Source organism: Mustela putorius, unplaced genomic scaffold, assembly GCF_011764305.1.
Source record: "Mustela putorius furo isolate JIRA1106 unplaced genomic scaffold, ASM1176430v1.1 tig00537293_pilon_pilon_pilon, whole genome shotgun sequence".
NCBI classification, from domain to species: Eukaryota; Metazoa; Chordata; class Mammalia; order Carnivora; family Mustelidae; genus Mustela; species Mustela putorius.
Window position 1 is genome coordinate 1,907,053 of NW_025422431.1, and position 16,611 is coordinate 1,923,663.

General features: G+C 39.6%; 1 protein-coding gene across 4 annotated transcripts in view; it reads right to left on the reverse strand.

The window, feature by feature from the left end:
* Positions 1 to 16,611, reverse strand: part of BABAM2 (BRISC and BRCA1 A complex member 2) — a 406,664-nt gene that overhangs the window by 307,908 nt on the left and 82,145 nt on the right. For all 4 annotated transcript variants that reach the window (XM_004777487.3, XM_045073852.1, XM_045073853.1 and 1 more), the window contains one exon: positions 8,752 to 8,846. In XM_004777487.3, coding sequence (XP_004777544.1) covers positions 8,752 to 8,846 — 95 coding nt within the window. The remainder of the gene's footprint in view (positions 1 to 8,751; positions 8,847 to 16,611) is intronic.

A 16,611-nucleotide genomic window follows, 5' to 3' on the forward strand; every position in this document is an offset into this window, starting at 1 on the left:
AAAAACCCTGAAGAACTCTGTCTCCAAAATCGTAGTGAACCACAGGTAGATGACCCTTACCTAAGGCACAAGGTGGCCTCAACCCAGCAAAGCCTGCATCTACATTAAGATGACCCATCGACACACTCTGCCTACGAGAGGAGACAATGAACCCTCTCTCTGTAAGACAACTGCATCATCTGAAGCCTTTACAGTTTTTTGGTTTGTTTTTTTTTTTTTTTAACAGGAATCCCTGACATTCACTCAAAACTACAAGAAATGCCAGATACAGAACCACAGGATTGATAACCAACAAAAAAAGCAGGCAAAATAAACAGACCCTAGGATACTCTAGGTATTAGAGCTGCCTGACTAGGACTTGAAACTAAGTATCAGCATGTGCAATAAATGGAGAAGACTGCAGATGAAAAGATAGATCCACCAAAGAACTGTGGAACTAAACAACATAGGACCTAAAATTAAGAACTCATTGGACAGATTTGATAGATTAGACAGCACTGAAAGCAATAAACTGGAAGATAAGCCTGGCCTTATCTAGTTGTGCTAGTTACTCACTGATTGCTGCTCATCTTCCAAATCTACTTTTCTCTGTCCTGTTCATGAACCCGGGACTGGACCCTGCAAGTACTTCCCCTATGCCAGCTGGTACAATGTCTAGCTTGTCCACAGAAAGTGATGGGGGGGGTGGGGAAGGGTAGTGCAAAGCCTCACAGAAGGAGCAGCGTCCTATCGTGCTTCTGATGGACTTGGCATAGCTGCTCCTACTATGCGGCTGCCCGCGTGGCAGGCAGGACACCCAGCAGTGCTCCCCCTCCAGCCTGCTGGCTAGCACCCAGACCCACTGGCCCACCAGCACCCAGTAAGCCACACCCGTTCTGGCCTGCAGCACCCCCAAATGAAGGTCTCCAACACCCAGGGGGCTGCAGCCACACCCACTCCAACAGGGAGGGTGGAGTCTCAGCCTGAGGCCTTCTGAATTTATTCCCTCTTGGGTTTTTTTCTCTCAGCCACAGAGTACTGCTCTCTACAGCTGCTATGCTTGCATTCCTTAGAGCTCTCTTCTGTTCCTTTAAGTAGTTCATGGCCCTTCTGGGTGGCTCAGTCGTTAAGTGCCTGCCTTTGACTCAGGCCTTGATTAGGGATTGAGGCCCAGCATCAGACTCCCTGCTCAGTGGGGAGCCTGCTTCTCCCTCTGCCTGCCTGTAGCTCCCCCTGCTTGTGCTCTCTCTCTCATTATCTCTCTCTGTGTGTCAAATGAATAAATAAAATTTTTTTTAAAAAGCAGTTCATAACTCTATAGCCAATTTTCCCTATTCAAGTTACTGGTACAGTTTCTGCCTCCTAACTAGACTCAAACTGATAAACTCGTCAAGTTCCATTTTAAGTGTACCTGGTTTGTACTTTCAAGAGGTTCTGTTTTTCTTCAGCTGTGCTTTAAAGCCTAGTTTATACCACACATCTTCGAAATTATGTATGTATATGCATATGCGTCTCCTTAGTCCTCTATACCATGTGGCCCAGCAAGTCCACCCTCCAGCATAAGCCCCTCAGGAATGCACACACAGATTCACTGAGACACACGAAAGAATGTTCATAGCAGCACTGCTCACAACAGCAAACACCTGAACAGAATCCAAATGTCTATCAGTACTAGAACAGACAAATAAACCGTGCTCTGCTCGCGCAATGGAATGAGCTAACAACAACGAACCACAGGGATGAAAGTTGTAAATCAATGTTGCATGAGAGAAGTCAGACACCCAAGTACAGGCTGTTTGACTCCCTCTGTAGAAAGCTCAAAAGGAGGCGAAATTAACGACGGTGATGTAAGTCAGCACAGTGTTTACCCTGGGCCAGAGAATCCCCATGATGGGAAGGGTCACTGAGTGGGGCTTCTAGAACCTGGAAATGCTCTGTTTCTGATCTAAGAGCTGGGTACATGCTGTGTTTACGTTCTGGAAGTTCTCCATGTAACACACTTGTGATCTGCACACTCTCCTGTAGATATGTCATTTTGTCTATGAGTTACATAAAAATGCAGATGATTTATACACAATCAAATACTCTGCTTCTACATCTCTGACACCTGCTCTTCAGGGAGCTGGTAAAGCATCCCATCCACATGGCCCCACAGCACCACGTGCCTCTACTGCTGTCCCCACACGTGTCACCTCGGGCTGCGATTCCATGAGCGTCTCTGTCCTGAGCATTATGTTCAGCCTCAGGGCTGAAGAGGAGTTTTCTAGAAGTCTCAAAGGAGGCATTAAATCAATATTTTAAAAATTACAGAGAATTCTGCTTTAAAATGTACTATAGGTCAGGGCATAGGGAAGTATCTAAGAACAGGAGCACCACGCACCTGGCTGGCATTTTCCAGCAGCGGAGCACGCAGTCCATCTCAGCAAAGTGCATCCTTCACATGTATTTCATGTACACCAGGGATGGGCACTGTTTTGCAAGGACACATTCAAAAGCTGTCCTTTTGGAAGCAGCACAGTGAAGAACAGGGCAGGAGAAGTGACAAGGTGTCAACACAATGTGTCCTTCTCCACTTACATTCCACATGAGCAGAACAGAATCAGTGAAGGAACTGATAGCATTAGATTCCCACCCTGAGGATGCTTGTCCCAAACCCCAAATGGCCCTCACCTTCTTCAAACTAGGAAGTCAGATATCAGTGGTTTCCAATTCTGCTATAATTGCAACATGTCCTTCTCATTTAAACTTATGAACCACCCTTCCTCCTTTAAGCAATTTTATTTTAAATTAAAGTGAATTATCACTATTACTTCTGGGGAAAAGAATTTCACAATGCCCTTTGAGGTACAAACATACCACAGGGCATTGCAAAACCAAGGCTGAAAAATCACTGCTTCAGAGATTCTGTTAACTGATTTTTATCTCCTGGTTTCTCTAAAACCGAATCTCTTCTTCTATTTTGAAATTTTCATCTAAAATGGATTTTCTAGTCTTGGAAACGAGCAAGTCCCCTAAGAAATACACAACCTTAAAGGAAACCTACTTACCTAACAAACATGTATTATGCAGCTCGACACACCAGGCCCTCTTCTAGTTAAAAGGATGTAGGGAGTGAAGAAAACAAATTCATTCTCTCATGAGGATTCCATTCCAGTAAAGAAACAAGGATAACCTTCCATCTCAATTTACCTGGGACTATCCAGTTTGAACACTAAAGGTACTACATTCCAGAAAACCCATCAGAAAAACCATTGGTCACCCTGGCAGAGAGATACCAAATAAGCAAGGAAAAATTTATCAAATAGTGGTAAGTATAATGAAGAAAACAAAGCATGATTTAAAAAGAGAGAGAGAGTAATGGGGGAGGGCGTTACCACTATTTTGTATAGGGACACCAGGAAAGGCCTCTCTGATATAATGACATTTGAAGAGAGGAGAACAAGCCATTCAGATAAGTTGGGGAAGAGAATTCCAGGCAGAAGTGAATGAAAATGGTGAACAGCAAATCTCTAGCTGAAGCTACAGATTGAATGCAATTTCTATCAAAATTCTAGCTGGATTCTTGGCAGAAACTGACAAGCTGATCCTAGGGAATGCAAGGGACCCACAATAGTCAAAACAATCTTGGAAAAGAACAAAGTTGGAAAACTCACACTTCCCAATCTCAAAACTTATTACAAAGTAACAGCAATCAAGACAGTGTGGTATTGGTATAAGGTAAAAAGACAGATCAAAGTAATAGAATTGACAGTCCAAAAATACACCCTTACATTTATAGTCAACTGAGTTCCAAGACAACTCAATAAGGAAAACAGAGTCTTTCCAATAAATTATGTTTAGACATCTGGATCTCCACTTATGAAACAATGAATTGGGGGGCATCTGGGTGGCTCAGTCAGTTAAATGCCCAACTCTTGTTTCAGTTCAGGTAATGATCTCATGGGTCATAGGATCAAGCCCTGCATCAGGCTCTGAGGATGGCGTGGAGTCTGCTTCTCTCTTTCTCCCTCACCCTCTACCCCTCCATGTACTCTCCCTCTCCCCCCGCCAAAATAAATAAATCTTTAAAAAAAAAAAAAAAAAAGAAAGAAAGAAAAAAAGAAGCAGGGCTCCTACCTCACACCGTATACAAAAATTAACCGAAAATAGACCAAATACCTAAAAGTAAGAGCAAAAATTAAAGAAGTTTTTAAAGAAAGATAATAGTAAGACTTCATAACCTTGTATGAAGTAATGATTTCTTAGATTCGAAATCAAAAGCATATGGAACAAAGTAAGATAGGTAAGTTAGACTTAAACTTTCATCATCCAAACAATACTACCAAGAAGTGAAATGACAATCCACAGAACGAAAGAAAATTCTGGCATATACAGAGATACAATATACAAAGAACTCTTATAGCTCAACAGTAAACAAGATGGGATTGGGAGGAAGACAAACCATAAGTGACTCTTAATCTCACAAAACAAACTTTGAGGGTTGCTGGGGGGACAGGGATTGGGAGAAGGGGGGGTGGGGTTATGGACATTGGGGAGGGTATGTGCTTTGGTGAGTGCTGTAAAGTGTGTAAACCTGGCGATTCACAGACCTGTACCCCTGGGGATAAAAATATATGTTTATAAAAAATAAAAAATTAAAAATTTTTTTTAAAAAAAGCTCAAAAAAAAAAAGAACTCTTATAGCTCAATAACAAATAACCCAATTTAAGAAAGAGCAAAGGCTTTGAATAGACATTTCTCCAAGAAAGATATAAAAATGGCCAATAAGCACATGAAAAGACGCAAATCAACATTAGCCATCAGGGAAGTACAAACCAAAACCACAGAGAGATACCACTTCATAGGCTATAATCAAAAAGATAATAACAAGTGTTGGTAAGGGTGTGGAGAAACTGGAACACTTGTGTGCTGGTGGGGATGTAAAACTGGATAGCCATTTTGGAAAACACTCTAGTAGGAGTTCCTCACAATATATACAAATACCAAATCATTATGTTATGCACTTGAAAGTAACATAATGCTAAAATGTCAATTATACGTCAATTTAAAACATTTAAATTTAACTGTGGTGATGGTTGCACAACTCTGTGAATATACTAAAAACCACTGAATTATATACTTTAAAATGGGTGGATTATATGGCATATAAACTATGCCTCAATAAAGCTTTTAACTTTAAAAAAAAAAAAATGGTGCCGTCCCCAAAATGGAAAATGATACCTCACTGGAAATAATGTCAAGCAAAGCCAAGTGGGCCTTCTGTCAGAGATGTTACTATAAAAGATGGATTCAATTAGTGATTCTCAAAAGTAGTTCGCAGACAATACACAGAAATGGCCCAGAGAATTTAATGACTCTTCAGCTTCCTAATGGGTCTAATTCAGATTCCAGTGGGATCCAAGAATCTGATTTTTTTTTAAGATTTTATTTATTTATTTGAGACAGAGAGAGCAGAGAGAGAGAGAGAGAGAGAGAGAGAGAGAAAGGGAGAAGCAGACTCCCTGCTAAACAGAGTGCCTGATGAGGGCCTCAATCTCAGGACCCAGAGATCATGACCTGAGCTGATGGCAGATGTTTAACCGAGTGAGCCACCAAGGTGCCCAAGAATCCGTATTTGTAACAAGCTTCCTAAATTATTCTGATGGAGAGTCAGAAGAGGAACCACTGGACAACTACAATTATAACTCCATGACTTTATGATTCTCCAGTATATATGAAATACCTGTCTCTGGTATCTACCTTGCATTTATCTGGATCTGGTATCTCCGCCTGTGTTTTCCATTCATCTGAAGATCTTAAAGTTTTTAATGAAACTCATCTCTGTGAATGAAGAGCTTGAATTTTTTTTTTTAAGATTTTATTTATTTATTTGACAGAGAGAGATTACAAGTAGGCAGAGGCAGGCAGAGAGAGAGAGGAAGAAGCAGGCTCCCTGCTGAGCAGAGAGCCCGATGCAGGACTCAATCCCAGGACCTTGAGATCATGACCCGAGCCGAAGGCAGCGGCTTAATCCACTGAGCCACTCAGGCGCCCGAAGAGCTTGAATTTAAAAAGAGGTGGCTTCATCTGCTGGATGAGAGCACCTCACATATTTTTATTAACTTTACATGTATCCTTTACTTAAGTTACTTGAAATCCTTCTATAGAAACAAGCTGGTTTAAATAAACTGAATAAATAAAAGATCACATACAGTCTCACAAATTTTATTTCTCAAACTGGGACACATATCAAATATCTGTAACTTAATATACTTTTTATTAAAAAGCACAGATATGTTATAGAATCAAATGCAAAATAACTTTCATTAATTTTAAAGATAAAATCCAGAAGATTCAAGGAAATTCCATATTTGCTATAGCAACTACTTTGGACTATGGATTACACTCCCAGAATCTAAGGGTATATATTCATTCCCCCCTGCAGTTAGTACACTTCAGGGGGAAAATCTGGAAAAAATCTTGACATTCTGCTCTCTACTCCATGGATGAAGAAATAGGGAATCCCTCCTTCATTCAGAACCAGAGTGGACTAATCAGGTTATTAGTGACTGTGCTTTGTGCATTCCAGGAAGGAAGGGGAAAGGGCTGAACTGAACTGAAGAACTAAACCATAGCCTGTAAACTGATAAGTGAAAAGTCCTTCCAAGGCCTGCTATGCTCAGAGAAGTGTCTGCCGACGTGTATCCTGTCCTGGTGTTTTAGCGAGACGACAGTGAGCACCAAGGGCACCGCTAGGGCTGGGAGGACCTCAGCGGTTGGTGGACAGTGGACCCTGGTTGCTTTCCCAGGCTTGCCCAAACCACTGGTCCATGGAGCAGCACTGGGTAACTTGGCTGAGCGCTCAGATTGACTGCAGCTAAAGATAAGTATTCCCCTAGACTGGCAATCTTTCTCTTAGATATATGCTTTCACTCTTTTCGGCTGTTCCTCTTCAGCGAATCTCAAAAACATCTGCAGAAACTTCACTGAGGGACTAAATACCAAAAGAGAGGAGTTATCAAGTTTGGCACAATTATATCATTCCACACCAATTTTCTCAATACTAAAAGAGAAAAGTGGTATAAGCTGAACCTCAAGGTCCTTTTTGGCTTTGAAATTCCATGCTCTCACAATACCACCACTGAAGATGCACCTTGCAAATTTTAAAGGCAATTCCAAAAAAAACAGAAGTTGTAAACCCATTTCTTATCCTTTCCTTCACAGTATTCCCCTTCTTGTATCATCCTAGCTCAAAGCCCCTACCTCCTCCCTCCCCTGGATTTCTGCAACAGTCCTCAACTCTGGTCCTCATCTTACTTGAAGCCGTGACGCTGACCACACCGCTGTGAGATGATTCTCCAGTTATCACCTCTTTCTGGGGCTCTTAACCTAGAATTCGATGTTCTCCACAATCTTAGTCCAATTTCCCTCTCTAATCTCTCCTAGCCCTTCCTTGTGTTAACTTACACTTCCGCAAACCTTCCGGTACCTTCTTCTGTAACATATTACACATTTCATTTGTTTATGTCACGCCCCTTACCTGAAATTCTCTCTGCCATACTTCCCACTTAGGCTCCATTCCTCAAGAATGAGTCCAAGTCTCACCTCTAGCCCTTTCTGACAACCTTCCTTAAATTCCTGGAGCACTTAGCCTAGCACACACCTTTGGCATTTGGCTAATGCTACCCTCCACTGGCAGCTTTGGCACAGAAGAGGTCTGGAGAGATACTTCTGCCTCATTTTCTCCAGGTAAGCCCCTCAGCTTTGATATGGGGTGAATATGTAACACATAGCATCTACAGGAACCATGATTAAATGACAGATCGTTAAAAATCAACTAAGAGTTTGAGTGTAATTATTTGAAATTTTGCAGGGATAGGTTTGTTGCCAATTGCATTTTTACAGCTGTGTTCTAAAATTTAAGGTCATTCTTTAGGTTTGGGTTGATACTTCCTGTTTAACACTTCCCTTTTATAAAAGGGAGGGGGGCAAGATTTCACAGTAAATCACCACAATTTTTAATTACAAAACTTCGAGACCAAAAAAAAAGTCCAAAAAACAAAACAGAGAACATAGTTTTGAACTACAGTATAAGCATCTTAGCAAAATTGTACTTGACAAGGAAAAAAAAGAGACATTTTGTCTGGTCAGACCTTTTAAACAAAATGGCACATGTTTTTCTCGACCAGCAATGTGAAATGCACAATTTTTTATGTAAACCACATGTGCTCTGACAAGTACCACCACTCCTTTCCCCACTTTAACACCAGAAACATGTTACTTTAACTACAAAGTTTTTGGTCTTGCTTAATAAAGAACACTTAATCTGGTCTTTTCCCTTCTGATAGTAATACTGAGATAATATGGATACAAGTCCACATTTGCCACTTTCACTTCTATATAAAAAAGGCTTCTTGAAGAGCCAAGAAACCCTCCCCTACCAAGCTCTGTGATGAAGTGTTAGTAAACATTAGAAAATGGGATCACAGGCATGAAGTATTAAATTAAAGCAATGTCTTCAACATGTCTCTTTAAGCTGAAGTAAAAATATTTTAACCAATGTGCTAGAGATTTTAATTCAAAATAGTCTGAAAGTAAAACTGTAATGAAAAAAAAAATCTTTTCTTTAAACTATGTTAGCATAAATAGCTGTACTGATTCCAGAGGACAGAGAAAAAAGGGGTGGAAAAAACCCCACATGTTGGCAAATTTATCTGTCAAGCAATTGTCAAAAGCTGATTTTACTTTTCTTCAACAAATTAAGATCATCCAAAATGAGCCTGCGGTACTCACATGCAGGGCCGAGGGATCTGGCAGGAATTCAGCATCTTCTCCAAAGATGAAATCGGGGGGCAGCTCTGGGTATTGGGCATTGAAAATGATATCCCCTGGAAGAAAAGAAACCATCAGGCCCTTATTATTTCCTTGCTAATTTATGAATGCATAAATTGCTAATTTCTGATGCATGCATCAGAAACACTTCCAAAAGAAGTTTTTATTAGCATAACAAAAAAAAATGGGGGGGTGCCTGGGTGGCTCAGTGGGTTAAAGCCTCTGCCTTCGGTTCAGGTCATGATCTCAGGGTCCTGGGATCGAGCCCCACATCGGGCTCTCTGCTCGGCAGGGAGCCTGCTTCCTCCTTTCTCTCTGCCTACCTCTCTGCCTATTTGTGATCTCTGTCTGTCAAATAAATAAATAAAATCTTAAAAAAAAATTTGAGAGGCATTCTCTGAATGATTAATTCTTCAAACGAAAGAACTGATATCATCTTTTAAACTAATATACACAGGAGCACCTGCGTGGCTCAGTCAGTTAAATGTCTGACTCTTGGTTTCGACTCAGGTCCTGGTGTCAGGGTCATGTCAGGGTCGTGAAACGGGGCCCCGCCCACAGGGCTCTGCGCTCACGGCAGAGTCGGCTTGGTATTCTCTCCCTTGGTAGTGTCTCCCTTCACTTCTGCTCCCTCTGTTCTTTCGTGCTCGCTCTCTCTCCAATGAATAAATAAAATTTTAAAAAATAAAATAAATATCCACAATACGCAATCAAAAAAACTTTGTCTCCTTAACACATTATAAATACCCACGTAGAAAAGCAGTAGCCACATCCAAAGTATGTGCAGATTTTTTTATAGGAAATATGACTGTCCAATCACTGCCTGCTAATTAATAAACTTTTATTGGGAACTATTTCTCTAAGGATAAAGACCTTATCTTGAAGAAATTCAACATACATGCCTTTGGTATAATGGAAAGAGTATTTGGCTTGAGGTCAAAAAAGTCAGGTTTATATCCACAATTATCCTAATTATTTATTAGCTCAATTCATCTTGGACAAATTTTAACTGCTTCAGACATCTGTTTCTTTCTCAGTAAAAGTGGATCTAATACTACTGATACCACAGTTTTGATGTGAAGATAGAGATAGCATGCCTATCGCAGTGTCTGGTACACAGTAAGCACTTAGTAAACAGAATTACTAATACAATCTCGAAACACAAGACAATTTACAAAGTCTCCTTTGCAAATCTGTGTTAAGTTCATCCACCTGTTCCTTTCCTGTCTCCTTCTTTAGCTCTTTTTTTCCCCTCTTCTCACCCCAAGAACCAGTACTCATCATTCTGCTAGTACCAACCATCAAACTAGTATATCAACAATCAAACACACATACTGGGTTCCAGTATATAAGAGTATATATGCGTGTATACATGCACACAAAATTCTATCAGTCCAGTCATTTTTCCTGCTCAAACAGTATCTTCATAGTAATATCCAAATTGATACTCACAGACTTCAGTTCACATCTGAGCCTTTCTTCCTACATACTACGTATTTCTTTTTTTATTTATAGGCACATATCTTTATTTCTCAGAAGTCATTTTTTCTCAAAATAAAGTTATTTCCTTAAGTACATGAATTCAATTAAGGTTTTTTTATTATGTTATGTTAGTCACCATATAGTACATCATTAGTTTTTGATGTAATGTTCCATGATTCATTGTTTGCGTATAACACCCAGTGCTCCATGAAATACATGCCCTTCTTAATACCCATCACCAGGCTAACCCATCCCTCCACCCTTCTCCCCTCTAAAACCCTCAGTTTGTTTCTCAGAGTCCATAGTCCCTCATTGTTTGTCTACCCCTTTGATTTTTCCCCCTTCATTCTTCCCTTCCCTCTCCTAATATCCTCCCATGCTATGTTTTAGGTTCCACAAGTAAGTGAATGATAATTGACTTTCTCTGCTTGACTTACTTCACTTAACATAATCTCCCCAATCCCATCCATGTTGATGTGAAAGTGGGGTATTCATTTTTCCTGATGGCTGAGTAATATTCCATTGTATATGGTCCACATCTTCTTTATCCATTTGTCTTTTGAAGGGCATCACAGCTCTTTCCAGTTTGGCTATTGTGGACATTGCTGCTATGAACAACGGAGTACATATAGCCCTTTTTTCACTACATCTGTATCTTTGGGGTAAATACTCAGTAATGCAATTGCTGGGTCATAGGGTAGCTCCATTTTTAATTTTTTGAGGAAACTCCACACTGTTTTCCAAAGTGGCTGTAGCAACTTGTATTCCCTCCAACAGTGTAAGAGGGTTCCGCCTTCTTCACAACCTCTCCAACATTTGTTGTTTCTTGCTTTGTCAATTTTTGCCATTCTAACTGGTATAAGATGGTATCTCAGTGTGGTTTTTTTTGTTGTTGTTTAAATAAAATCTAAAAAAGAAATATTTTATTAATCCTTATGAATAATAACATGTATAAACATCACACACAGACACAAACATATAAGTCTAATACAAACTATAAGGCTTTGGTATTTTTTCCAGTGACTTCCTTTCATTTATGATTTTGCTAAGTACATTTTTATAATTCATAGCTAAAGTATTTTTAAAGATACAGTGTTGTGAATCTCAAAACTTAATCCATTAAAGATTTGTAAAGCTTATAGGATATATGATAAGCTTTTAAAGCTTTATATGTATATTAACATCTAATTGTAATTAGTAGTTCTTGATATCTTGGAATAACACTTCTCCTTTCAGAAAGTGGTTGTTTTTCTATTTCCAGAATTGCTGTTCTTCTTCTCTTCGATCTGCCAATGGATTTGCAGGTGTTTGCAATCTTTAGATAAGCTATCTAGCTGATCTCCTGCTAGCTGAAGTAGTATCAGCCTGCTACTTCTCCGCCATCTTGACTCCTCCCCTCTCTCAGTGTGGTTTTCATTTGAATTTTCCTAATGGCTAATGATGATGAACATTTTTTCATATCTGTTAGTCACTTGTATGTCTCTTTGGAGAAGTGTCTATTCATGTCTTCTGCCCATTTTTTGACTTACTTGTTTTTTGGGTGTTCAGTTTGAGACGTTCTTTATAGGTCATGGATACCAGCCCTTCATCTGTAGTGTCATTTGCAAATATCTTCTCCCATTCTGTGGGTTGCCTCTTTGTTTTGTTGACTATTTCCTTTGCTGTGCAGAAGATTTTTATCTCAATGAAGTCCCAAAAGTTCATTTTCGCTTTTGTTTCCCTTGCCTTCGGAAATATGTCTTGAAAGAAGTTGCTGTGGCCAATGTCGAAGAGGTTACTGCCTATGTTCTCCTCTAGGATTTTGATGGATTCCTGTCCCACATAGAGGTCTTTCAGCCATTTTGAGTTTATCTTTGTGTACAGTGTAAGAGAATGATTGAGTTTCATTCTTCTGTATATAGCTGTCCAACTTTCCCAGCACCATTTATTGAAGAGACTGTCTTTTTTCCACTGGATATTTTTTTCCTGCTTTGTCAAAGATTATTTGACTGTAGAGCTGAGGGTCTCCATTCTGTTCCATTGGTCTATGTATCTGTTTTTTTGCCAGTACCATGCTGTCTTGATGATCACAGCTTTGTAATATAGCTTGAAATCAGGCTATGTGATGTCTCCAAGCTTTGTTTTCCTTTTTCAACATTTCCTTAGCAATTCGGGGTCTTTTCTGATTCCATACAAATTTTAGGATTATCTGTTCCAGCACTTTGAAAAATGACTATGTATTTCAATGTCAAACTCAGCAAGTCTACAAACAAGCTCATGACTGTTCCTATTCCCACTCTTCTCTTCCCCTAGCTGAATTCCCTATTTCTATGGATTCCTTAATCTTTCATGCTGTGACTTCAGTGTCCTCTTCAACCTTATACATACCCTTTATACTCTTAGAAAACAAGTCATCACAGTTCTTCCTCCAAAATATTTCTCATAAGGGTACTTCCCACTGCTAAGAGCTCTATCCAGGCCCGGATGACCTAGTTCATACATTATGCATCCAATGAAAACAAAAATTGAACCCTGCTCTAGCCACTAATGATCAAAGAAAAAATTCTGTTCTTTAAGAGTTGACTAGAAGAATTCAATTATCATACCCTTTTAAATGGTCTCCTGATACAAATCTCCCTCGAGCCCATGATATATACTATCACCAAGTAAATGTCTGAAAAGTACAACTTTGTCCCAAAACTTTCTAGCTCAAAGAATGCCAATGATTCACTAAGGTCAAATGGAATTAGGGCAAATCTTTCAAATTAGCATTTAAGGCCTCTGAAATGCTGTGTTCCTACTCATTTGTTCACCCTTTTTTTTTTTTTTTTTTAAGATTTTACTTATTTATTTGACAGACAGAAATCACATGTAGGCAGAGAGGCAGGCAGAGAGAGTAGGGGAGGCAGGCTCCCTGCTGAGCAGAGAGCCCTGTGTGGAGCTCGATCCCAGGACCCTGAGATCATGACCTGAGCTGAAGGCAGAGGCTTTAACCCAATGAGCCGTTCAGGTGCCCCTGTTCACCCTTTTATCTACAAGCCAATACCAACCTTCTAGTCTAGCCAATATGATCCACTCACCGCCTCCAAACTATGACACCTACTTGAAATACTCTTTCACCTTGCTCAGGTCTTACCTATCTTTCATGAGTCCATTTAATTACCTTGTCTTGCATGAAGACTTTCCTAAGAAATCCAGCACATGCTGATCATCATTACCTTTGACATTCAACAATACTGACTGGTTATGGCATTCACTTGAATATTTCATTGTAGTATTATATTGTTTTTCCTGTTCAACTAATTTCAAAAGTTCATAACAAACACATGGTCATATGAGGCACTAGCCACTAACGATCGAAGAAAAAATTCTATTCTTTAAGAGTTAACTTGGAGAATTCAATTATCATACCCTTTTAAATGGTCTCCTGATACAAGTGTCAATACAAAGGTGGTTCTTCTCAAGGACCGTACATTTAGTTAGGGAGGCAGGAACATATACACAGAACCACAGAACACAGAGCAGTACAAGATGGTACATATACTTGATCTTCCTAAATATCTTGCAAGTTTCCAGAGAATAAGCATACCTATACTTATTTCCTATTTCCAATGGGGCAAAGGGTGACATAAAGAATATATTCAAGAAATACTCTCATATGTGAAACAACTCTACTCTCTGAATTGGATATCTAAGTACTGACAAAAATCTACAATAAGAAATAAAGTTCAAAAGAGTTACTTCTACCTCTTTCTATAGAGAATAAATATGAGCAAGAAAATATACCCTTCATATTTACCCAAAGAAAACAAAAACACTACTTCCAAAAGACATATGCTCCCCTGTTTTTACTGCAGCACTATTCACAATAGCCAAAATATGGAAGCAACCAAAGTGCCCATGGAGAGATGAACAGGTAAAGAATAAACTTGGAAGAAGTTGCTGTGGCCAGTGTCGAAGAGGTTACTGCCTATGTTCTCCTCTAGGATTCTGATGGATTCCTGTCCCACACTGAGGTTCTTTCAGCCATTTTGAGTTTATCTTTGTGTACAGTGTAAGAGAATGATTGAGTTTCATTCTTCTGTATATAGCTGTCCAATTTTCCCAGCACCATTTATTGAAGAGACTGTCTTTTTTCCACTGGATATTTTTTTCCTGCTTTGTCAAAGATTCAAAAGATGCGGTATATATACAATAAGGATTATTACTCAGCCATAAAAAAAAAAAAATGTGATCTTGCCATTTGCAAAAAATGGATGGACCTAGAGGGTATAACGCTAAATGAGGTAAGTCAGAGAAAGACAAATACCATGATTTCACTCATATGCGGAATTTAAGAAACAAAACAAATGAACAAAGTGGGGAAAAATGGAAGACAAACAAAAAACAGACCCCAAACTACAGAGAACAATCAGATGGTTACCAGAGGGAGGACTGGCAGGGGGATGGGTGAAATACGTGATGGAGATTAAGAGTACACTTATCTTGATGAGCACTGAGTAACATATGCAAGCACTGAATCTCTATATTGTACGCCTAAAATTAATGTAATGCTGTATGTTAACTATGCTGCAATTAAATTTTTTAAATAGAAAGATTAATTTTCATAAATTAATTAAAAATTAAAATGGACAAAATATTTGATAAGACATTTCTCCAAAGAAGATACAGAAATGACAATAAACATAAAAAAGATGTTCAACATCATTAGTCATTAAGGAAATCAAAATCAAAACCACAACTTGAGGGGCACCTGGGTGGCTTAGTTAATTAAGCAACACCTTCAGCTCAGGTCATGATCCCAGGGTCCTCAGATCAAGCCGCAGGTCAGGCTCCCTGCTCAACCGGGAGTCTGCTTCTCCCTCTCTCTCTGCCCCTCCCCCCGCTCATGCTCTCCCTCTCTCTCTCTCTCAAATAAATACAATCTTTTTTAAAAACCATAATCTGGAGTGCCTGGGTGGCTCAGATGGTTGAGCGACTGCCTTCGGCTCAGGTCGTGATCCTGGAGTCCCAGGATTAAGTCCTGCATCAGGCTCCCTGCTCAGCAGGCAGTCTGCTTCTCCCTCTGACCCTCATCTCATGCTCGCTCTCTCTCTCTCTCTCTCTCTCTCTCTCGTAAATTTTTAAAATCTTTAAAAGAAAAAACAAACACAATCTGATACTACTTCATACCACCTACGATTGCTACGATCCAAAAGAACAACTGTTGGTGAGGATGTGGAAAAACTGAAACCCTCATACTCTGCTGGTGGGAATAGAAAAGGGTGCCATCACTTGGGAAAACAGTTTGGCAGTTCCTCAAACTGTGAAATACAGAATCACCTTATGACCCACCAATTCCACTGCTAGGTACATACCTAAGAAAAATGAAAACATACAGCCACACAAACACCTGCACATGAATGTTTGCAGCAGCATTGTTCACAAGAGCCAGAAAGTAGAACCCAAAGTCCATCAACTGATGAATGTAGAAATAAAATACGCTACATACATACAATGGAATATCATTCAGCTATAAAGAAATAAGTATTAGTGCCTTTTATAATATGGATGATCAGGACGCCTGGGTGGCTCAGTCATTAAGCGTCTGCCTCGGGCTTGGGTCGTGGTCTCAGGGTCCTGGGATCAAGCCCTGCATCTGGCTCCCTGTTCAGCAGGAAGCCTGCTTCTCCCTTCCCTTCTCCCCCTGCTTGTGTTCCCTCTCTCACTGTCTCTCTCTTTCTGTCAAATAAATAAATAAAACCTTTTTAAATAATAATAATAATAATATGGATGACCTTGAAAACTTTATACTAAGTGAAAACAGACACAAAAGTCCACAAATAGTGTATGATTATTGCATAATTCCATTTATATGCAATGTCCAGAATACGTAAATCCACAGAGATAGAAAGAAGACTAAGGGTTGCCAGAGGCCAGGACAGGGAAAGTGGGGAAGGACTGCTAACGAAAATGAGTATAAAGTTTCTTCTGGTGGGGATGAAAATCAATGTTGGAATTAATACTGATGATTGTACAACTTTGTGAATATACTAAAAACCACTGAACTGTACACTTCAGAGAGTAAACTGGATGGTGTAAGAATTATATCTCAATAAAACTGTTTTTGAATCTGATGCAAAAATCTGCTCTATTTTAATCTTAACTTAAACACAAATATATTAGCAAGTGGCTACTCAAGGGTTATGAGTAAATTTATTTTTTATAAATAAAATCATCTTGGGGGAACCTGGGGGGCTCTGATGGTTAAGCATCTGCCCTTGGCTCAGGTCATGATCCCAGGCTCCTGATCAAGTCCCGCATCAGGCTCCTTGTTCAGTGGGGAGTCTGCTTCTCCCTCTCTCCCTGCCTATCCCCCTA